The sequence below is a fragment of the Furipterus horrens genome, unplaced genomic scaffold, assembly GCF_987537825.1.
Source record: "Furipterus horrens unplaced genomic scaffold, mFurHor1.1.pri manual_scaffold_3, whole genome shotgun sequence".
NCBI classification, from domain to species: Eukaryota; Metazoa; Chordata; class Mammalia; order Chiroptera; family Furipteridae; genus Furipterus; species Furipterus horrens.
Genome location: NW_028327173.1, coordinates 16,545,444 through 16,567,610, shown reverse-complemented (window position 1 = coordinate 16,567,610; position 22,167 = coordinate 16,545,444). Strand labels below are relative to the sequence as shown.

Genomic DNA, 22,167 nt, shown 5'->3' with positions numbered 1-22,167 from the left:
ATGAGCAGCGGACGGGTCCTGGTCGCCTGGGAAACGACGTAACAACAAGATGGCGCCGCGGGACGGCTCCATGGCCTTACGTGGTGAGTCCGGACCCAAGGCCTTTCTGCTCCCGGAGTGCCCCACACATGCTGGGGCCTCGCCTCAAAAGTCCCGAAGGCTTAACTCCTCCAGCGGTCGGGCTCCCCCAGCAGGGCCTCCGCGTCCTGGGGTCGGATTGAGGCCCTTACCTACCATAACTACGCGTGGAGGCGGAAGGCAGCGACTCGGCTCCCAGGGCTCGGTTAAGTAAAATAAATCTCGCCGAGAGCCCTTCCAGCTGGGGATATAGGGAGAGCTGGCGTGCAGCTTGCCGGGACCTGTAGGCGCTGGAAAACACCGGGGCAAGGGAGAAGCCAACAGATGGAATAGGTGTGACGAAAGATGTCAGTCAGGCACAGTCTTGACTTGGGCCCCAAGGGTGTAGAGGCATAGGACAAAGCTTTCCCCTCAAAACCCAAGCCTTAAGTGGGAGAGAGTGCAACCTTTAGGCGTCCCCAGACACAGTGTGCCCCTGGAAACCCCACAAGTGACATGGCTCTATCCTTAAAGACCCCGGGTCTGAGGAAATAGGAGTCCCCAGACTGATGGGAAGACACAGTCGTCGTACTCAAGGGTCTCCTCTAATCCATGGGAAAACTGATCTGGAGACAGTGAGTTGGATTGCCCTGGAGTGAGATTGGAAGAAGGGAAGTCAACTGTGGGCAATTGTGACAGCCCCAAAGAAGGACAGCGAAAGCCCGACTATGATGGATAATGGTGGGCATACAAAGGAGGAACTAGGTGTGAGAGACGTTGCAGAGTTTAATTTACCTGATGGGATGGGATTAAGAGGGAAGGAAGAAAAGAGAAAACTTTTGTGGTTGTATGACGGGGTCCCATTAAGAAGGGGAAGTAGGAAGAACTTGGTTTGGGAGGAAAGATATTGGATTTGGTTTGGGAAACGAGCTCCTTTTTTTTTCTTCTATAGTTGCTTTATTGAAATATAATTCACCTCTTTAAAACGTAACTTTCAAGTTTTTAGTATATTCATAGAATTGTGCAATCATTACCACAATCAGTTTTAGAACTTTTCATTGGCCAAAAAGGACCCCCTGTTCCCTTTAGCAGTTACCTCCCATTTACTTCACAGCTCCCCCAGCCCTAGGCAACCACTAATCTACTTTGTCGCCATATGAAATGCACATTTTGTACATTTTATATAAATGGAATAATAATCAACATGTAACCTTTTGTGACTGACTTCTACCCCTCAGCATAATCTTTTCAAGGTCCATTCACATTGTAGCAGGTACAGTGGTACCTCGGTACTCTCATAAGTTAATTCATTCTTGAACTCATGAAGAGGGCCAAAACTGATGAGTACCCAATGATGAAGCATTTTCTCTTGCGGGGTGGCGTCATGACTTATATAAGTTCTAGCAAGTGCGACGAGTCCCGAGCAAGCACCGAGTGCCGAAATATTTTTTCCTCGTCAAAATGCGATGAGTACGGGGTTTGACAAGTTCTGAAGCCGGCAAGTACTGAGGTACAACGGTATTTCATTCCTTTTTTATTGCCAAATAATATTACATTATAAGGATATACCACATTTGTTTATTTTTCATTGATTGATGGACATTTGGGTTCTCACTCTTTAGCTGCTATGACTAATGCTGCTGTGAACATGTATACAGGTTTTTGTGTAGAGATAACTTTTCATTTCTCTTGGGTATATGCTTAAGAGTGAAATGGCTAGGCCATTAGGTAAGTGAGTTTAATCTTTTATTGAACTGCCAGGCTGTTTTCCACAGTGGCTGCACCATTTTACAGTTCAACAAATTACAGTCCAATTTCCCTACATCCTCACCAAGCCTTAGTATCTGTCTTTTTGTCTAATATCTTTGGAGGGGTCATTATGGTGACAAGTTTGGCAAAGGGAGGGATAATCAGGTCTGGTGGGAGTTTATGCAGGGCAGTTTTAGTCACTAAAGAGGCACAGTGCCTGGGACTTTTTAGAGTGATGAAAATGTTCTAAAATTGTTTGTGGTGATGATTTCACTGTGATATTGATTAAAAACCATTGAATAGTACACTTTAAAAGCGTTAAGTATGTGAACTATATCTCACTAAAGCTGTTCTTTTTTTAGCTCACATATGGTATGATTCCATTTATACAACCTTCTTGAAGTAAGAAAATTACAGAGATGGAAAACCGAGTAGTGATTGCCAGGGGTTAGGGGTGGCGGAGAGAGGAGGAACATGTGACTACAAAAAAGTAGCATGAGGGAAATCTTCATGTGACAAAATGGTTCTGTATCTTGACGACAGTGGTGGTTTCATGAATCTGCACATGGGATGACATGGCACGGAAGGATCACACATATAATTACGTAAAATGAGTGAAACTGGGTGAAGGATACACAAGACATCTCTGTACTATTTTCCTAATTTCCTGTGAATCTATAATAATTTTAAAGTAAAAAGTTAAAGTATGCCTATAACTAAAGAACAAACAAAAGCAAACTGAGAAAATAAAAAGGAATTAGCCCAGTCAAGGGAAGGGTATGGCTGGGAGTGGGTAGACCATTCCAGGAGCTGAGTTCTAGGCTGGGGGCCATGTGCTCAAAGGCCTGGTGCATCTGAGGCCAGGCTGGCAGTTCAGAGTGTAGAAGGAGAAGAGGAGGGGTGAGGTCAGGGGACATAGGCAGGGACCAGATCATCCAGGTTAAGGAGTTTTGAATTTTTTTCTATGGGTGAGAAGGAGCCATAGCAGGGCAATGACATGTCAGGTTTGTGTTTAAGATCCTTCTGACACCATTTGTAAATTGTTAAAGGAACCACAAGGGGCTGTCACACTTGGCCACAAAACCATGAGAATGCCTGAACCAGACAGCAGGGGTTGGGGCAGGATCGGAACAGACTTGGGAGGCTGGATAGTGGGAATGAGGGAACTCTGGACGTGGTCCTTGGAGCTCCTCTGAGTTCCAAACTCCTGAATGAAGACAGAGGAGGCTGCCTCCAGGCAGCACAGGTCCCCCTGATCAGCAGCTTCAGGGTCAGGGTAGAGGCCAGTGCCACATGTTTCCATAGTGGAACAAAAGACTCCATTCAGGCCCTGAGGGAAGTCCTTTGGTTCTAGAATTTGTAGATATTAATCACATACTACTTAATTCACTGAATATAGTAGTGGCCTTTAATTACGTCCCTGATGCTCATTCATCTTTCCAGAAGGAAGAAGGAAGGAAGGGACACCAACAAAAGCCAAAGCCATAATTGACATTTTTAAGTGCTTCCTTTGAGCAAGAAAGTTTCAGGCTACTTCCTGGTCCTAAGGAAATGATCCCAAGGACTGACTTCCTTCTTTCTACTCAGGGAGTTCCTGACAGCTAGAATCTCGAAGAACTATGAGCTCACCTTTGGCCTCCCTTGGCAAGACCCGGAGAGTGCCCCTGCAGTTGGAGTCTGGAAATTTGGGGTATGGGGCCCGCCTCCAGGGCCTTGGGGTCCATCCCCCTGCCTCCTCCTTGCCCCTCCTGTGGACCAAGAGGATGACTCCTAATGTTTGGGGAGAACAATAAGGAGCCATGTAGCTTTCCCTGACCACCTTATCTTTCTCTACCTTCTGGGGAGCTCTACCTCGTCATGCCACGCACATACTGGGTTGTGCCCTCTAGTAAGGTATAGGCTCTGTGGGAGTGACTTAGCATCCATTCATTTGCATTAACTTTACAACAAACACTGGCGGTGCACCTGTTCTGGGCTCCGCCACATGCTGGGTTCTCAGTAAAGGGAATCCGTGACATCTGTCTAGCACTTCCATCTTTTCAATTAATTTTTTTTTTAGCCTCTCTTCTTGCTCTTCTGAACATCACTTGAGTCATTCAGAGGGGATCCAGAGAGGTTGAGTGACAGGCTTGGGGTCCCACAGCCATTTCAAAGCAGAGCTGGGACTTGACTTCTTGACTTGGGGACTCTTGTCTTGCACCCGAGACTACCCTACAGATCTTCCCCGTCCTTCTCCATTGGAAGGAGATGAATACCCTGAAGCCTGTCCCCCGTCTCATCCCAGTGCCAGGAAGGGCCTTTGGGGGTGCCTTTCCTTAGGAGGCAGAGGCCCAGCCTCCATCTCCTTAAGGCTTGGCTGGGGGCTCGGTGCCCAGGGCCTCACCCCTGGTGACATTCCAGGGGGTCCTAACTTGTTTGTCTTCCTTCTCCTTCCTGCCCCGGTTCCCAGGAGGCGAGGGATAAAACTCTATGGAGACGGTAAGTGAGCGCTCTGCCCTCGTGTCCCCCTGCTCCCGTCTGCCATGTGTCCGTGTGTCCCTGTGGTTGGGCAGATGAAGAGGAAGAGCACAGCACAATGAACACATCTGTCAGCCAGAGCAGCTGGCCCAAGCCCAGTTTTACCTGCAGCTCCCATCCCTTCCTGAGGGCAGGCTTCCTCGGGGCAGCTCTCAGTAGAGGCCCCACAGCCTTAGCAGAGCTTGCACTCCACCCCTGGGGGGCTGGCTGGTGCATGTGAGAATCCATGAGCGGGGCAGATCCCAGCTCTCCTTCCCCTGGCAGCCTCCTCCAGCCTGTAATAGGTTTTCCTCCCTGAAGCCCTGTCCTCACATCACTACTCTGATGCCTGCAGGCTCAGACCTTTGCATTCCAACCCCACTCCTGCCCAAACTGTGGTGCTGGAATTGATCATTCTGGTCCCCCCAGGAGTCAGGCAGGGAGAACTCTTAAGAAGAGGCTTGCTCTGTTTGGATGCTTGCTTGCCAACATCCCAAGTTTTCTATCCTCATATGCTGGGGGGACAGAATACAGGCTGTTTCATGTTGGCCACGGCCCAGGGCCCCAGTTTACTTTGGCCTTAGCCTCAGAGCAGTGACCTGGGCATCTTGTCTGCAGAAGATGAGGTGGACATGCCGAGTGATGGACATGGCTCAGAAGAACAGATCTCTGTCCCTTCCTGCTATGGTGGCATAGGTGCTCCTGTGAGTAGGCAAGGTGAGGGCAGAGGCCTAATGGGGTCTGGGTTCCCAGCAGCAGGCAAGGGTTCCTGAGAAGGAGAGGGGCTCGGAGGGGCGTGGCGTGCTGGGCCTGGGGCAGGTGCTCTCACTTCTGGCTGACCTGGCCATGTGCCTGCACCCCCACACATGTCCAGGGCCTGGTTTGGCATAAAGCTCTGGTGGCCCCACCATTAGATCAAGAGGTCTGGCCAAGCCCCTGGCAGGCTTTGGCTACTGCCTCTGGAATGGACCTGGCTGGAGTCACCATCAAGGCTGATGCCAGTGGGTCCAGGATCCAGGGTCAGAGGAATGAGGGCCTGAAAGTGAAGCTCTTCCTTCAGGTAACTGCTTCCAGCTTTGCAGGGCTCTGGGCAAGGCCCCTGGTCCACTAGGTAGCCCTCCTGGCCTGGCCCACACCATCCCCAAAGGGCTATGGCGACACTCTGATCATGTGGGTGCCTCAAGTGGGATGGGGCTCATCAGGGCGACTTCCTAGGAGGTAGGAGACTTGGGCAGACACAGTGAGCTGCGCAGAGCGCTGGGCAGGGTCAGAGCCTGAGCTGGGAGCCTGGAGGAGCTGGCCGTGAGGTTAGAGTTCTCCATTAGCTGTGTATCTTGGGTAAGCACCTTCCTGTCTCTCCATCTCCATCTCCTCCTCTGTGAAGTAGGGCTGGGAACACCTAGCATGTTGAGGTGAGGATTCAGTGACGGGAACCTCCACCAAACACTCATCCACTTAACAGGTAGGGAGGGGAACTGAGATGGAAAAGGAGACAGAAGGAGCTTGGCCCCGCAGCCCTTCAGTCACAAAGCCAGAACCTCCTCCATCCCAGCTGGGGGTGCTTTCAGTAGTAATCACGGCGACCCCTTACAGAGCCATTATCCTGCTCTCTGAAGTGCTCCCCTGCCACTCACTCCTCACCCGACTCTCAGGACTCTCAGCCAGTGTCTGTACCCCTCAAGGTCTTGCTTGTCCTCTCACTTCTCTGCAAAGCAGCATGCAGCATTCCGCACGGCAGGTTTACCGCTCCCTCCTCGGAGGAACTCCCGGGCTCCTACTGCCGCGACACCGCTCTCGCTGATGCCTTCCTGCCGCCCAGGCTTTCCCGCTGAGCTCTCTGCCAGCTCCTTATCCTCCCAGCTTTTCAGCATGACCTCCGGCGGGGGTTCTTCACTCTTTCCTCTCTGCCTCACGGAGCTCATAGGCATGCTGACAACTCTGTGCCGGCACTTCCTCGATGTCTATGTATTGGTTAAGAAGCTTTTATACTGCAAGTCAGAGAACACCCTTGCTCAGTGGGCATGGACGTTAAAAGAGGGCTTATTGTCCCATGCACCAAGGAGACCTAAGGAGGCAGCCCAAGGGGTGTTAGTCCAACAGCTCAAAGACATCCTCAAAACTTCAGGTTTCTCCATCTTTCCATGGAGCTGTCCTTGGCATGTCAGCCCCACGAGGCTGAAGGGTGGCAGCTGCAGTTCCTGCTTCACAGTTAGAACATCCAGGGGAAGGAGAGTGCCTGCTTCTTCCCATGTCTCTCGTCTTCTCTTGTCAAACTTTTTAATCCGAAAGTTTTCCAGCATATAGAAAAGATGAAATAATAGTACAGTGAACACCCATATCCCCTTCATCTGGAAGCATTTAGAGACATTTTGCCACATTTGCTTTCTCTCCAAATACAACATATATGAATGTAAATGTATTTTTTTGATGAACAATTTAGAAATCAGTTACAGATATCAAGATATTTCATCTCTAAATTCTTCAGTGTGCATCTCCAAAGAATAAGGAGACACACAACCCCAATACCGTGATCACACCTAAGAGCATGCGTGACTCAGTCATGCTCTCTATTGTCTCTTCTGATTCACTTCCCCAGTTCCAAATATATCTCAGTTATCTTTTTTCTGACCCAGGGCAAGGGTCATGCGCTGCTTTTGACCACAATACCTTTGTAAAACAGAGTCCCTGCCTTTTAAAAAGTGGTACTGACTTTTTGAAGAGTCCAAGGCCCCTGTCTTGTGCAGTGTCCCACACTGGGTTTGCCTGCTCTTTAACTTCCTCCTCTATCCTCTGTCTTTCCTGTAAACTGGGGATGGGGTTCAGAGGTTTGGTTTGGCTGTGGCAGAACTTTCTGAAAGTGCTTCAAGGCGATGTGGCCCATATGTTATACCACTTACTCATACACCTTGGACAAATTACTGAATCTCTCTGTGTCTCAGTTTCCTAAACTGGTTCATTTCCTCAGAGGTATGTTGTGAGGATTGCCTAAGTTGATATATGAAAAGTGTTTAGCCTGGTCCCTTTTAAGTGACAGCTGTTGTTACTCTTATTTCCACTCCTGGGCATCCCTCTCCCCTGGACCCTATACCTCATCCTCAGCTCTAGACATGGGCTCTGGGAACTTTTCTGGTTGGCAGCCCCTGTATTCCACAACTCGGAGCTGATGGCCATCATGACAAGGAAGGTGCAGGATCTGGAACGGCAGGTGAAGGCCCAGACTGATGAGATGCTGTCCAAGGTGGGACCCTGGTGGGGAGAGGGCCAGGGTCTGGTCTGAAGGGTGGAGGGGTCCAGGCAGGTGTGGCCAGTTGAGCCTGCTACTGCAGTAGGCCAGGTGGGCGGGTTATAGAACCATCCCCCACACTGAACTGCCCAATTTGAGGGCCAGGAATGGCCTGGGGCGATCTGGGTCCCTGTGACCTGAGGAGAGACGCTAGGGGTATTCTCCCCAACTGAGGAAGGAAGGCCCTTAGACCTCAGACTGGACAGCAGCAGTGGCTGGTGAGCTCTAGGGCACTCGGGACCGCCACACCCTTCCCTCATCTTCGCGGAACCACGTGGTCATCTGAGGTCCAGGAGCGGTGGCTGTGCCGAAGGGTGGCAGGGGCAGGGGCTTTAAGCTCCCTAGTGCCCCCCCAGAGGCAAAAATTCTGGCTCTTCCCTTCTGGAAGGGGCTTCCTTGGGCTCTGCGAACCACCAGGGCTGTCTGCACCCCCTCCCATGTCTCGTTGCTGCAGGATCGGAAGATACAGGCCCTGGAGGAACTGGTGGAGACGCTTCAGGAGCACCAGGGTAAGAGGCTCTCTTGGTGGGCTGCTTGGCCCTCAGGTTGTACTTCCCCTGGCCGGTGACTCCTGGGTATCAGGGCTCCAAAGGACCAAGCTGAGTCTTGGTGGGGTCTGGACAGCTGACCCCAGAGAGGGACAGTGACACACTGAGCATGGTGCCTTCCTAAGTGGGCCTGCGTACCCTGAGTGCAGGTGTCACCCAACCCTGAGCACAGGGCATGCCATTGGAAGTGTGGAGGAAATGCATCCTCTTCGGGAGCCTTGCTCCAGGAGGGTGGCAACCTCGGTCAGTAGGACGTCCCCTGTGAGGGTCAGGAAGAGAGCCTAGAGGCAGTTCTCATGGGATCCCTCAAGTTCTTAAGGGACAGCTTCATCAGATGACCCTCAGGGGAGAGCTCTGGTCAAGGTAGCCTGGCAGCCTCTGTGCTGGGGCAGTGGAACCCCTCCCGATCTCTCCCCAAGGCCAGATGTCCCTGCAGCGTCAGGAGAAGCTGGAGGCGACGTGCACGCAGCTGCAGCGACAGGTCGGGGAGATGGAGGTGAGAGAAGCATCAGCCAGGGCTGCCTGCCCCTCAGGTGCTGGGTCAGAGCCCACCTGGCTGGGCCCCCGCCACACATTCCACACCTGGGCCCTGCTCTGGTTTCCCTCCTCAGGACTAACTTAGAGGTTAGAGAGCCAGAGAGGTGTCCGGGGTGGGGCACACTCCTTCCGGCCTGGGGTTCCTCTTTAGTGTCACCTTGAGCAACTCTCACCTCTAGCCATGGGCCCTGCCTCTGGTTCTTTGACCACATCGAGCTCTTTCTCACCTCAGAACTGTGGCCCATGCTGATCCCTCTGCCTGAAATGTTTTTTCCCACCTTCCCCTGGTGAGTTTTCACTCATCCTCAGTCTCAAGTCAAGGTGAGGGCCTGTCCCCAGGAGCGCCTGTCAGGCTCTGCCCAGGGTAGGCTCTCCGTTCCTGTGCTTCCTGAGTCCTTCATGTCCCCTCCCCTGAGGGGCTGTGAACTCCATGAGGAGGGGAGGGACCACTCTCCTCCTGTTCATTGCTGCATGCTCAGGACCTAGCATAGTACCTGGCCATACGTGTTCACTGATTGGTCACGGCAATCCCCTGCCTCTGAACATGGCATCTGTCACCCTATGTCACCTTCCTCCCTCCATTCATACAGCAAGTCTCAAACAGGAGGGACACTATGTTCAAGAGAGGGTCCTGGGGGACATGCTTCGTCAGTGTCCCTCACTCCCTCGCTGGCCCCACCAGAAGCCCTTCCTAAGGTCTAACGTCCTCTCTGTGCAGGGGTGTGTTCCAAAGCCCCAACTGAGTTTAAGACCACAGCACCAAACCCCCAAGCTGTGGCTGCTGGGAATGCTGGCAGCGCTGGGGCTCCTCTGAGAAGCTGCTGCAGGGGTCCAGGGCTGCACCCCAGAGGCTCAGGGCCAAGGGTATCATATGCAGCCCTTTCGTTCCCAGCATTCACACATTTATTGCGTCAGTAATTTAACAAAGTCATACAAAGTATCTCCAGTGCCCCAGGAATTGGGATGTAGATGTGGTCCCTGCCCTTGTGAGGCAAAAAGTCTGGAAGGGACAGAGACATAAACAAGTACACAGAAAGCTAACACAAGTACAGAGGTATGAAATAGTTCAGTGGGTGACAGTTGAGACTAGTCGGTATTTGTTCCACTCTGTGGTGACATTGAGCAAGATATCTAGAGGATGTGAGGGGACCAGGGAAAGAGGATCCAGGCTGAAGAGACGAAAAGCTCCACCTGCCACCACGGAAGTTTGGCTTAATGGGGGGGGGGGGGGGTTGTGGGAGCAAGAGGAAGAGCCAGAGGAGGTTGCAGAAATCACATGATGGGGTAGGAGCGTTTCACCCACAGTGTGAGGTTGGGTTCTGTTCTGCAGGAATGGGGAACCACAAGAAGGTTTCAGGTAGAGGAGCGGATGGGGGAAGGCGGGTAGAACCTCTGCATTGTCCAGGAGGGAGATGACCGAGGCTTGAACGAGGGTGGCAGCAGAGGAGACAGTCGAATGGACAGATTCGAGCCTGCTTTGGAGGTGGCACCCACAGGCATTGAAGATCTTGGGGAGGCAGAGAGAAGAATGAGTCATGGATCAGGCCTAGGAGGAGGGGGTGCTGTGGGCTCTATGCTGAAGCCCTGGATGGGAAGAGGTTTGGGAGGTGGGGGCAGGGAGTGGTGCCTGGGACAAGTTCATTTTGAGATGCCTATTAGACATTTAATTGTAGACGGTTGGAAATGTGAAACTGAAAAGGACCGACATGTTAGAAGAAATAAGGACAAACCCACTGGGTTTGGCACTGGGCGGGTTGGTGGTGGCTGCACATAAGCAGTGGGTTGAGGAAAGAAAGGGAGATGAGGAACCAGCAAAGGAAGTAGAGACAATTCAGTTTTCCTGTGGCAGAGACGTGAGAACCAGCCCCAGGGAGGTGGTGAGTGGGTGGCTACATCCTCAGTCCCGCAGAACAGGGTGTCCCTGCCCCACCTCTCACTCAGGCCAGACCCACATGGTTCCCCACCACTGTAATGGCTGCCTTCAGTGAGTTCTTGTTCCAAGCACTGTGCTAGGTACTTGACATGAATGATCTTGCTGAGTCCTCACAAGCTTCTGGGGAAGGTGCTGTCATTGTATGAGGAGCCTGAGGCTCTAGGAGGTGAAGTGGCTTCCTAACTTCACAGCCAGAAAGTGGCCAAGACCCGCAGGCCCATCCCCTCTACCCAGTCAGCTCTGGGAGCTGAGGCCTGAGGCTGGGGCCTGGGCAGATGCCACCTCTTTCCTGGGAAGGGACTGAGCTGACAGTGCCCTTGACGTCTCCCTCTCCAGCGGTTCCTCGGTGACTATGGCCTGCTATGGGTGGGTGAGCCCATGGACCAGGAGGACTCGGAGGACAGTACAGGCTCAGAGGATAGCAAGAAGGACTGGATGAAGGCCAAGAAGTTCTGGAAGCCAGGTAGAGTAGGGGTTTCACCCCCAGCCCCTCCTACAAAGGGAATTCTCCAACAGCTTCCTTTTTGGCCGGAAGCTGCCCAGAGGCCTCATCTCATTCATGTCCCTGCCTCCCAGCAGGAGGAGCCTTGAGACATCCCACACCTTGTCACTGACCCAGGGCAGGCAGGAAAGGCCTTGGCTTCTACCACGGACCCCCTAACCTGCCTCTGGTCTCGCCTCAGACTCTGCTTGCTCATCTTTTGAAGACCCAGAGATATAAGATGTAATAAGACCTCATTTTTCTCAGGCACCATAGTTTATAAAATGCCATCCATCCAAAAGCTGTGGCCTTTAGCCCTGACTGGTGTGGCTCTGGATTGAGCACCAGCCTGCGAACCAAAGCGTCAGTGGTTCGATTCCCGGTTGCAGTACATGCCTGGGTTGCAGGCCGGGTGCCCAGTTGGGGGTGCAAGAGGCAACCACACATTGATGTTTCTCTCCTTCCCTTCCCCTTGCTCTAAAAATAAATAAGTAATATCTTTTTTTTTTTAAATGGCCTTTAAAAGCAATCCTTCTTTGGGTCCCTTTCCAGGTTCATTTATAGCCAGACTATTTAAATCTACCTGCTTCTATGGGACTCACCACTTAAAACAAATTAGAGAGAGCGGAAAGGAGAGAGAAAGAGAAATATTGGTTTGTTGTTCCAATTCTTTATGCATTCATTGGTTGATTCTTGCATGTGCCCTGACGCGGATCAAACCCGCAACCTTGGCATATCAGGACAATGCCCTAAACTGAGCAACCTGGCCAGGGCACCACTTTTTATTTTTAATTCAACTGCTAATATTTAGACGACTGCACCCCATAGATTTGGGACCATAGAGCTACTGGCCATTTCTGAAAGCCGGGTCCACTCTCTTCGAAGAGTGGAGGTTGTTGCCTTCATTTAGCTCTTCTGCCAAAAGAACGTTTTTCATTTATAGCAGCTTTTCCCTCTCCCCTTGCCTCTGCTGCCTCCCCACACTGCCTTGTCCCCAGATGCCAGCCCTCTCCTGCCCCGATGCTGTGGGTCTTCCTCTGTGGGATGGATACTGGGCCCCTACAGGCCCTGGGGCAGCTGGCCAGTGAATGGTGAGACAAGCCATCTGTTTTAGGGCTGGACTCCCACCCTAGGAAGGAGGGCCCAGCAGGGGGGAAGCCTTTCAAGGTCTTGGCCTCAGGCTAGATGATTCACTGCCCCCCCAACCCCATCAGTATACTGAGCCTCAAATTGGATGTGTGCCAGGTGCTGCAGGGTATTCAGGAGACATGAAAGGGACAGTCCTGCTCTGGTCACAGCAGGTGTTGAGCCTCAGGGCTGAGTTCCTCACTACCCCTTCCCTGTCCCCCTCTGAGCTCACTTCTCCTACCCTGTCCCCTTCTGAGCTCCTCACTACCCTACACCCATGTCCACACTGAACTCCTCACTCCCCCTACCCCTCATCAAGGTCCAGCCCTCCTACATCTCCCCTCCCCCTGCCAGCTACCCCCTCCCTCCACCACCCTTCTTCCCAAGCTCTGGGCTCCTGTGTTTGGGTGGGAACCTTCTCCCATCCCTGCTCGGTAAGCCACACTGACTCCATGGGCTGCAGCAGCTTTGCTTGTCCTTATGCTGCCCTTGAACCCCTGGAAATGGCCTGACCTGGACCCCAGGCTGGCTAGCTCCTCCCAACCCTCATTCCTCCCTCAGGCCAGTGCTTTGTCCCTTGAAGTGCCTTACCCCCTTTTCTTCCCTTTTGAAGCTCAGCTGGAACCTGACCCTTGTCAGCCAACGTGCATGGAGTGCCTGCTCTGTACACACACACACAGCACTGCACATGGGAAGGGGCTGTGCTTCAGAGTCCTCATCTGGAATAATTGAACCCCTAAGGCTGCCAAGAGCACCAAATACCGCCGTTGCTTAGCCCTGTGATGTCCCAGAGTGCCCAGCACAGTGCTTTGCCCATAGGCCAGGCCATGTGCACATACACGTGATTGGTGGGTGGTGCCTGGGTGATCGGGGCACACTGGGGCAAGCAGGCGGCCATGCTCCACTGCAGGGGCCAGAGATTTGTCTGTGGCCCTGGCACAGCAGCGTGAATGTAGGTAAAGTCCCCAGAGCAGGGTGTGACTTGCAGGTTTGTGGAAAAGACGGGTCCATTTCCTGCTCAACAGCCTTTCCCCACGGTGGTGGGGATGAGGGCTTGCTGGGGTGTCTCGGGAACTACCTTGACATTTCACCGCAAAGATGATCCTCCCAGCGAAGGTGTGAGGAACCATCCCAGTGCAGGCCTGCCACTCTCCTGCTGATAGTGACAGGGTCTGGGCTTTGCAGCCACCACAGTGGTGCTTACTACATGCCATTGTCACTGTTTGTCACCCTGTGTCCTTCACTCAAGCATGTGCCCAAGGAGGGCAGGACTCTGGGAATGGGCATAGCCATGGTGCTCTAGGCCTTGCGGAGCACGGGTGCTCAGACACACCTGCGGGACAGCTGGATACAGGGATGGATCCAGTACAGGCTTCTTGAGCAGCCACTCTTGGCCAGGACTGGGCTGGATTCGCTAGCCTGGGTTCAAGATGTGTGCGCTGTGGTTGGAAAGTCAAACAAGATGACAACAGCCTGTTGACAAGGACCAAGGGAGTGGCTCAAGGGCTCCAGAAATCCAGGAGGAACGGTGGCCCAGCTTCAGGGGGAGAGGCTTCTGGTAACTCCTCTCGGGGCAGGTGGTGAAAGGACACCCTAAGCCCAGCAGTAAGCAAGGGGATGGGGGTTAGTGACTGGCCAGGCACTTCCTCGGCAACCGTGTGAAGTGGGGACTGTTACTGTTTTTATTTTATAGAAGAGGAAGCTGAGGCCCAGAGAGGTCGGCCCACATGCCCAGGGTCAGACAGCTTGGGAGCGGTAGCCTGGGACTGTGGCTGCAGAGCGTGAGGGAGACCATACTGAGGGGAGGCTGGGGAGCCCAGGCTCTGAGGTTCTCGGGAGCTGGACCAAGGAGTTCGGACTTGATCTCCATGCCTACTACTCTTTTTAAGAAAGCCATGGGCCCTCAAAGTTGAGTGAGGCCTCAGAGATGATCTTGCTGCATTGCACCTCTCCTTGGAAAGGGACGCCATTGAGCTGTGTCCGAAGAACCGGCACTGAGAGGCAGCATGTGTGGTCACTGCAAACAGAGGCTTAGAGTCACCTGGATCCTGCAAACTGACTCAGGGCATGTCGCCTGAGGAGGCCCAATCTCCTCATCTGTAAAATGGGAGTGGCCATACCTGTCCCTGGTGCCTAACATGAAGTAAACACTGAGTCACCATTACAGTGGGCAGGGTGATGGGTCCTGTTATCTACCAGTTCCGTGGAGAGGAAAGCCGCAGCTCAGAGATGGACTGCCTTACTTGCGCAAGGGCCTGGCTTTTGCTGAGCGCCTCCTGCTGTGCGGTAGCCATGCCGGGCTCTTCCTGCCGTATTTTTTTCAGCCCTGTTTTGCCTACACCTGTGGTTCCTTCTCAGGGGCTCCTTGCCTCACCTCCGCTGTGTTGCAACCGGTCCCTGCCGGCCCACCCTGATTTCACTTCTCCACTCAACCAGCTCAACTGCCAAGAGCCTTTGGGCTGATTTGCTCTGCAAACTTCTCTTTTTCCCTCTCATTTCTTCTTGGCATCCTCCCCAGGCGCTTCTCCCTGCCCCTTCCCCTGGCGACCACTGTGCCCTGTCAGCGTCCACAAAAAGCCCTGGCCACCGGGAAGCAGCTGCCTTTGCAGTCAGCGTGTCTAGTGGTTTTCCTGGCTCTGCTTAGTGGGATCTGCTTGGACCAAGTCATCCTGGTCTCACCTTTCTAGGCCTCACTTTCCCCTTCTGTAGGGATCTAGGGACCAGGGCAGAGGTTGAAGATGAGCTTTTCTGTTGTTATTTTTAGGTTTACTGACGTGTTCTGGAAGTAGCTGTTAAAGGGAAACAGTGTCTTGACATGGTTCTGACCCATACCAGGCATTGTGTGTTCAGTGAGTTTTTCTTGGGACTCTCAGGGACTCCAGGAGGAGATGGGGCAGGTGCAGCCCTACAGCAGTGGGAATTGTAAGGGAGAGGGAAGGGCCGCTGGAGCCAACTGTTTCAGCAGTGCATAGGCAACAGGAAATGGCCACCCACATCTGTACTTCCCCCCGGTACAGCCACTGTAACCATTGTGGGGAAAGGAATTAGGTCCCCAGAGCCCTGACCTACATCCTGGTGGGGAGTGGCTGTCCTGGTGAAAAACAGCTTCCAAGAAGGCCTGGAAAGTCGCTGGTGTTTGGTGGAGGTTACACGCTAGTAGATGATTTACTTGGGAGCCAAGTCCCTTCAAGGACTGAGAACAGGTCCCTGGCCTGTGCCCCACCAGCCTCCCACCTGTCTTTGCCCTTTCTGCTCTGGCATCTGTCTTGGCTGTCCCACCACCCCATCTGCACCCCCTGAAGCTTATACACAGTTCTATGTGCAACACATTTTTTCAGAATAGACCAGAGCTTCTGTGAGCCTCTCAAAGGGGTCTGTGACCCAGAAATAGTTGCACAACCCAAGATTGTCCCACATCTTGTTCTGTTCAGCAGCTGTCCTGCCATCCGCCTTAGTAGCCATCTGTCCTTACTCCGATCTCTTTCTCCTGATAGTGCAGATGGGTGGGAGAAACAGACTCTAGAGCCAGCCCCTCCTCTAACTTGCCAGGGGGCCTGGGGCAAGTCATTTTTCATCTCTGTGGGCCTGTTTCCTCATGTGTAAAATGGAGATAAATAACCCCTGTCTCCTACCCTCTGGGTTGGCCTGAGGCCCATTTTTTGCAAGGTAGAGTTGGTAACAATAATTAACATAGAGTGCTTGTTCCTAGCTGGCCCTTACGAGGTCATCTTGGAATCCAGCTGCTAATCCAGCGCCTGACACAGATCTTGCCCCTTCCTCTGTGCATCCCTCAGCATACCATTAATCTTCTCTAATCCTCAATTTTCTCGTCTGAAAAAATGGGGCTGATTATAGCCCTACAGCATAGGGTTGGAAATAAGAGAGGATAGGAATAATAGATGTTAACCCTCAGCACACAGTATGCCCTCGATAAAAGGTAGCTATTGTTATGATCTAGTGTAGTTGTCCTTCCTCCTCCCCAGTTGGCCACTTAAGGTGATGCTTAAGCCACTAGCCATCACAGGAGGGGGCATGGAAGCCAGGGCTGCTAGGGCACACTGCAGCCAAGAAGAGGCTCATGGGTGTCTATCCTCTTTACCAGGGGATTCATTGGCGCCCCCTGAGGTGGACTTTGACAGGCTGCTGGCCAGCCTGAAGGATCTCAGTGAACTGGTGGTAGACGGTGACACCCAAGTGACGCCAGTGCCTGGCGGAGCACGGCTCCATGTGCTTGAGCCCATCCCACTGAAGCTCTACCGGAATGGCATCATGATGTTTGATGGGCCTTTCCGGCCATTCCATGATCCCTCCACACAGGTAGGAGTGGGAGAGAGGGAAGACAGGACTCTGGTGCTCCCCACTCTGTTCATCATTAGTTGGAGATGGTGGGGACCAGTCTGCCCCCTATGGACACTTAGACCCATGAAGAACCTGGACACCCCTCCCCCTCTGCCCCCTCAAGTCCTGAGCCAGAAAGTAATCCATCTGGTAAGCCATCCAGACAGGAAGTAGGGTGGAGGTCACCGTACAGGTCTGGCCAGCTCTTACCCTTCCTCTCCCTCTTGCAGCGCTGCCTCCGAGACATATTGGATGGCTTCTTCCCCTCAGAGCTCCAGCGCCTGTACCCTGATGGGGTCCCCTTTAAGGTGATGAGCTACTCTGCAAACCAGTCAGCACTCCCTGTGTGGGGATTTTGCAGGGGGTGGAAACAAACAGCTTCCTCAGGCATCACTCAATCTGAGGCTTGAAGCAAGTGCCCCACCCCAGGGGATCCCAGTGTGATGACCTTCAGGAGGAGGGTGAGCCTGAAGTCTGGCTGGGAAGGGAGTGGGGAGGCTGCCATGGCCCATACAGCTTGTGACTACGCAGCAGGCAGCACCCCCTGCTGGCGCCCTGAAGGCACAGCCCTCAGCTGTGGGACCACTGCCCATCCTCCAGCATTTGTGACAACTTGTCTGCCTGGGGTCCCTGAGGAGTCTACACAAAAGTGGCCTGGCTTCCCCTAAGAGCTCGTAGAGCCCTCTGGTTGGGATGGAAGGTAGTGCCTTGGGGGTGGCGGCAATGTTGGAACTAGAGGACAGGAGATGGAGCTGGTCCCCTGCTGGTGTGTAAGGTGAAGGGTGCTGTGATGGGAGCACATGAAGCAGTGTCCCTGAGGGTGGTGTGTTAGTTCCATAATGAGGGCATGTGTGCCACCATGGCTTGAAAAATAGTGTGAGTCATGATTGGGGGTCCATGCCAAGACAGGGGCCCAGGAGGAGTGCCTTGATGGGGACAAGTGAGGTGGCATGTAGAATGATGGGGTCTGCACTGCAGACTCTAGGCAGCAGGGGTTTTGTCCTCTCCTGACACCCTCATCCCTCCCTTGTCTGCGGGCTCCTGAAAGGGGCTTTCTGAGGATGTCAGTTTGTGGCTTTAGTGAGGGCTGCTTGCAGGAAGAGCAGGCCCCAGGTGTGCAATAGCATGAACTGCAGCTCTCTTCTTGCTCTGTCGCAGGCCTCAGTTTCCTCATCTGTAAAGTGGGGGTTGCATCAGACCATCCGGTGGGCTCATTCCTGGGATCTGGGCAAGCAGGGGTGGGGGTGGAACCAGGGCTGAAGAGCTGGGCCCACTGCTGTCTCCCTTCTTGCCAGGTGAGTGACCTGCGCAACCAGGTCTACCCAGAGAATGCGCTGGACCCATTCCCAGGCGAGGGCCGCGTGGTGGGCCAGCAGAGGATTCAAAAGCACTCAGTCACAATGGAGCACCCAGGTGAGCTCGGCCATGAGGCCGAGCCAGGTGGCGGGGACACTGTGCAGGATCAGCTCCAAGTGGCCTCCTCCGCAAGCCTTTCAATGCCCTTCCCGCAGGCTCCAAGGTGACTGTGGAGAAGTTTCTGAGCAGGCTCCCCAAGTTTGTGATCCGCCAAGGCGAGGTGATTGACATCCGGGGCCCTATCCGGGACACCCTGCAGGTGAGGCCAGCCCTGGCACCCTCTTTCTTGGGGCTTTACTATCAACCCTGGCCCAGCCTACCAGAGCAGTGCTTTGTGTGGAGGCTCAGAGTTGGGGGTGCCTGAGGAGGGCCCGGATGGAGAGATGGGTGCTTCAGAACTACCCCACTGTCCCCTGGGAACTGGAGCTGTTGAGGACTCTGGGCCAGGACCCAGAGAGCAGCTGGGTTGGCAAGAGTGTGGCTGTAAGAGGGGAAAAGTCAGAGTCTAGGCCAGAGGTGGGCTCTTAAAAATGTAAATTGGATCTTGGCTTTCTTGTTGAAACCCTCTAGTGGTTCTTGGGTAAGGCTAAGCTCTTTACCTCAGCACTTAGGCCTGTCCTTCCCTCCCCCCCCTTTTCTTTCTTCCAGTCCAACCCAATTCCCAGCTTCAGTCCCACAAACTGCTGATACTTTCCCAAATATATCACCTCCTCTCGGAAGTCTTCCCTGACCTGGGGACCTTTGCCCATGCTTCCTGGAATATCCCCGCCCCCCATCCCATTTCTAAGAACTCCTCCTCTTCCTTCAGTCACTACTCAGATGTCATTTCCCCAGGAAGGTCTTCCCTGACCTATGCTGGGCTAGGCATCCAGCCTAGTCATCAGTGTGGGGTTCTGTTTCCCCTACTAGACTTTGGGACCACAAAGCTTCCCTTCCATTTTCCCTCATTTACACAGAACACCCCCACCACCCCCTTAGGCTCATTGGTTTCAGCAATCCCTGGTCACAATAAGTCCCTGCTAAGGGTTAGGGTTGGGGTTGAGGTGTGACTCTGGCGGGTTCAGGGCTCTGTCCACTGTCCACCAATGCCTTCCAGAACTGCTGCCCATGGCCTGTCCCAGTCAAGGAGACTGTGGTGGAGACACCTGCCCTGGCTGCTGAGCGTGAGAGGTGAGGGCCAAGTGGGGAGGTGAGAATCTGGGGGTTGGGCCACGGAGACAATGACCACCTCTGGGCCCACAGGAGCCAGAAGTCACCTGAGTCACCAGCTCCAACGCTCTCCACGCTGCGCATCAAGTCTGAGGATGGCGAGCAGGCCTTTCTGCTAATGATGCGGCCTGAGGACACTGTCGGTGATGTGCGTGCTCTGCTGGCACAGGCCAGGTGGGTGTGAGGCCAGGCTGGCCGTTAACAGCGGAGCTCTGGTGCCACGACCCGGCCTGATCCATTCTGCCTGGTCCCCAGGGCCACGGACGCAAACACCTTCGAGATCTTCAGTACGTTCCCGCCCACAGTCTACCACGAGGATGCGCTCACACTGCAGGCAGCAGGACTGGTGCCCAACGCAGCTCTGCTACTGCGAGCACGCCGGGTTCTGCCCCCTGCCCCCTGCCCCCAACTCAGCCCCCAATCCGAATAAAACACCCGCCCCCCAACACTGCTGCAGCACCAAGACGCTCCTGTGTGGGGCAGCCCAGCTGGGCGCCAGGGAGGGCTGGGGCCCCGCAGGGCCGGGGAGGGGGCGGTGCCGACCCGCCCTCTCTGTAACTTGAGCCCCAGCTGGCAGGCCTAGGCACTGGGTCTTTGTCCTCTGGGTTCCTTTCTCCACAGAAGGGTTAAGCGGATCCAGTGAAGGGAAAGCTGGCCCCAGTGCAGGCTCAGCTGGGCCAGCAGAGCCTCCTGTGCAAGTGTGCAGCCAGCAGAACCCTGTGCACAGATATGCACAGAACCACAAACGTGGGAAACTTCAACACTATGCACAAAGCCACAGCTGTGTAACCATTCCCATGACACACCCACACTTAGCCAATCTGCTAGTACAGAAGCAGGCAGCCACATGGCTCAGCCACATTACTGACAGGCATGCATATGTGCAGAACACATCAAGGCACAGATGTGTCATGGACACCATCACATGCATGTGAACTGGAAGGGGATCCACCCACACTGTTTGCAGAAGCCATTGGTCCACACAAATGTATGTGCTGGACAGATATCCAAAGACATGCACTATCACACACAAGTGCCACACAGGACAGCTCAACCGACCTGCCCACGGAGCACAGCCTCAGCAGACTTACATCTACCAGCCTTGCTCAAAGCAGGAATTCAGGATGTCGGCAACACCAAACAGACAAGGCGCCAATGGAATGGGACATTTAATTGTCTCTAGGGTGCTCTCAGGCTGGGGATTGTGGGGCCTTTGGCAGAGCCCTGGCTAATGGAACCAACACAGGTGCCCATCACCCAGCGCCAGGCAGGTTGGCAGCCCCAGGGCCAGGTTGAGACAGCGGGCACTTGGGCTTTTGCTTGACAATTTCTGAGACTACTGGGTAAGGAATGTTGCCTCAGAACGGAGGAGAGGGAAGAGGATAGACTTCCGTTGAAGGGCGGGGCTCCCAAGTCAGAAGGTCAGGAATAATGGAGTTGGTCACAAGGTCCTTCATGGCCCACAATGGCTGGGGGCCGGGAGAATATGGTGACGAGTACAGTTGGCCAGCTGGGGCTTGGCTCAGGCCAGTTTCAGGAACTCCTGCAGGGTGTTTTGTTCCACAGCCTCCACAAAGAGCTCATAGTCCTGGGGGAGAGGATGAGAGAGGGGCTCACCTGAGTGCTGGTCCTCTGTCTCAGGTCTGACTCTGGCCTGAGTCCTATAACTACCCCCCAAACCAACCCCCAGGCTCATACCCCACAGTATTGATCTCCGTTGACAATCTGGGGTGGGGTGGCCTTGGGGTTGCCCGCCAAGGCTCGCATCTCATCCCGCAGGGCGTTGTCCTGGGAGATGTCCACTAGCTGGTACTGGATGCGCTTCCCATCCAGGATGCGGGTCACCTCACTCTGCTGGGATTTGATCTGGGGGCAGAGGGTGGGCAGGGTTTAGTAAGCAGCTTGGAGGGCTTAGAGGGGAAACCCCCAGCACACAGGGACCGTGGGGAGCTTTTGTTCCCCACTTCCCCTCCACACCGTGGGGGAGGGTTCTCGTCACTATGACTTTTGAGGGTGAGTCAGACTTGCAGTGGTGTAGGATGAGAGAGGGGCCACCAACCATGGGGAGGGAAGTCAGAATAAAGGGAAGTGGGATGAAGTTCAAGGTAGGTAGAGCCAGAAGCTCATCCACGGCAAGGCAGGGCAGGGCTGAGTATAGGCTCGTAAGGGGCCATTCCGCCCCAGGTACACGAGGAGAAGAGGGGCAAGATAAGAAAGCACTGTAGGTCGTCCTGGTAGTGGGGGTGCAGAGAATGGGCTTCCGAGTGACAGAGGATGGGCGTGGGCAGTTCCTGCTGGGGCTGCCGCGGCCCCAGCTTGCCCAATGAAGGGGTTCAGGAGGGGGCCGAGCGCCGGCTCGGTGGGACACAAACCTGGGACACAAACCCGAGGCCGAGCCTGGCAGCCCCCGCCCCGCCCTCGCCCTGGGGGCGGATCTGGGCACCCACGCTCTCCCCCAGCGTGGGCCCCGGGCGCACACTCACTTCGCGGGACCCGGTGACCGACGTGCTGTAGATGCGCAGGCCGCTCATGCTGCGGGTGAAAGGGCTGGCTGACGAGCGGCGGTAGCGGCAGCTGCAGGGCCTGGAGACGACGCCGCCGCTCGCTCGCTCGGGGAGCGGTTTCCTTCCTGCTCAGCCCGCGAGTCACCGCTCTCGGGACCAATGGGCAGCGCTGGCAGGGGCGGGGCTGGGGCCGGGCCTGTGCTACCCCGCCCCACGCAGCGCAGGTCCCCCTCCACACCTCCCCACCCACCCGGGGCCGCTGGCTTTCGCCTTTCTCTCATCTGGGTTCAGTGGGAGGCTGGGGAGGGACCCGATGGCTGGGAAGGCTGGGAGGGCAGTTTGGCAGCGGCCGCCTCCACAGCTTCGCCCGGGTCTGCTGCGCCCAACTACCCACCCTGGTACCACGACAGCGCAGCGCAGCTCGGCTCTGGGCTTTGAATTCTGAAGGCTGTTTTCCAACCGCCAGCTCCCAAGCTCAGGGACCTCGCTCCGAGGGACCCTTCCCCACAGCCCCCCAGGGGACACCCATATATGGCTAACCCGCCGGG

At 54.5% G+C, this 22,167-nt stretch overlaps 2 protein-coding genes across 6 annotated transcripts; one reads left to right on the top strand and one right to left on the bottom strand.

The window, feature by feature from the left end:
• Positions 1 to 54: 54 nt before the first annotated feature.
• On the top strand, positions 55 to 19,556 carry UBXN11 (UBX domain protein 11). Of its 5 annotated transcripts, none has more exons than XM_090268844.1 (15): positions 57 to 283; positions 3,394 to 3,496; positions 4,256 to 4,284; positions 4,921 to 5,019; positions 7,440 to 7,540; positions 8,040 to 8,094; positions 8,553 to 8,629; positions 10,940 to 11,066; positions 16,315 to 16,529; positions 16,781 to 16,858; positions 17,846 to 17,963; positions 18,062 to 18,165; positions 19,003 to 19,076; positions 19,149 to 19,289; positions 19,371 to 19,556. In XM_090268844.1, exons 2-15 carry the CDS (start codon positions 3,426 to 3,428, stop codon positions 19,543 to 19,545), a joined length of 1,464 nt encoding a protein of 487 aa, XP_090124970.1. In that variant the 5' UTR covers positions 57 to 283; positions 3,394 to 3,425; the 3' UTR covers positions 19,546 to 19,556. The 5 variants fall into 5 exon arrangements, with proteins under 5 accessions (XP_090124975.1, XP_090124970.1, XP_090124974.1 ...); XM_090268848.1 differs by lacking the exon at positions 57 to 283 and adding an exon at positions 306 to 411; XM_090268845.1 differs by lacking the exon at positions 57 to 283 and adding an exon at positions 617 to 692.
• A 711-nt stretch (positions 19,557 to 20,267) lies between these two features.
• On the bottom strand, positions 20,268 to 21,762 carry SH3BGRL3 (SH3 domain binding glutamate rich protein like 3). The gene is made up of 3 exons (XM_090268850.1): positions 21,599 to 21,762; positions 20,814 to 20,981; positions 20,268 to 20,703 (listed from the first exon to the last, which is right to left on the bottom strand). Exons 1-3 carry the CDS (start codon positions 21,644 to 21,646, stop codon positions 20,638 to 20,640), a joined length of 282 nt encoding a protein of 93 aa, XP_090124976.1. The 5' UTR covers positions 21,647 to 21,762; the 3' UTR covers positions 20,268 to 20,637.
• Between the last annotated feature and the right edge of the window lie 405 nt (positions 21,763 to 22,167).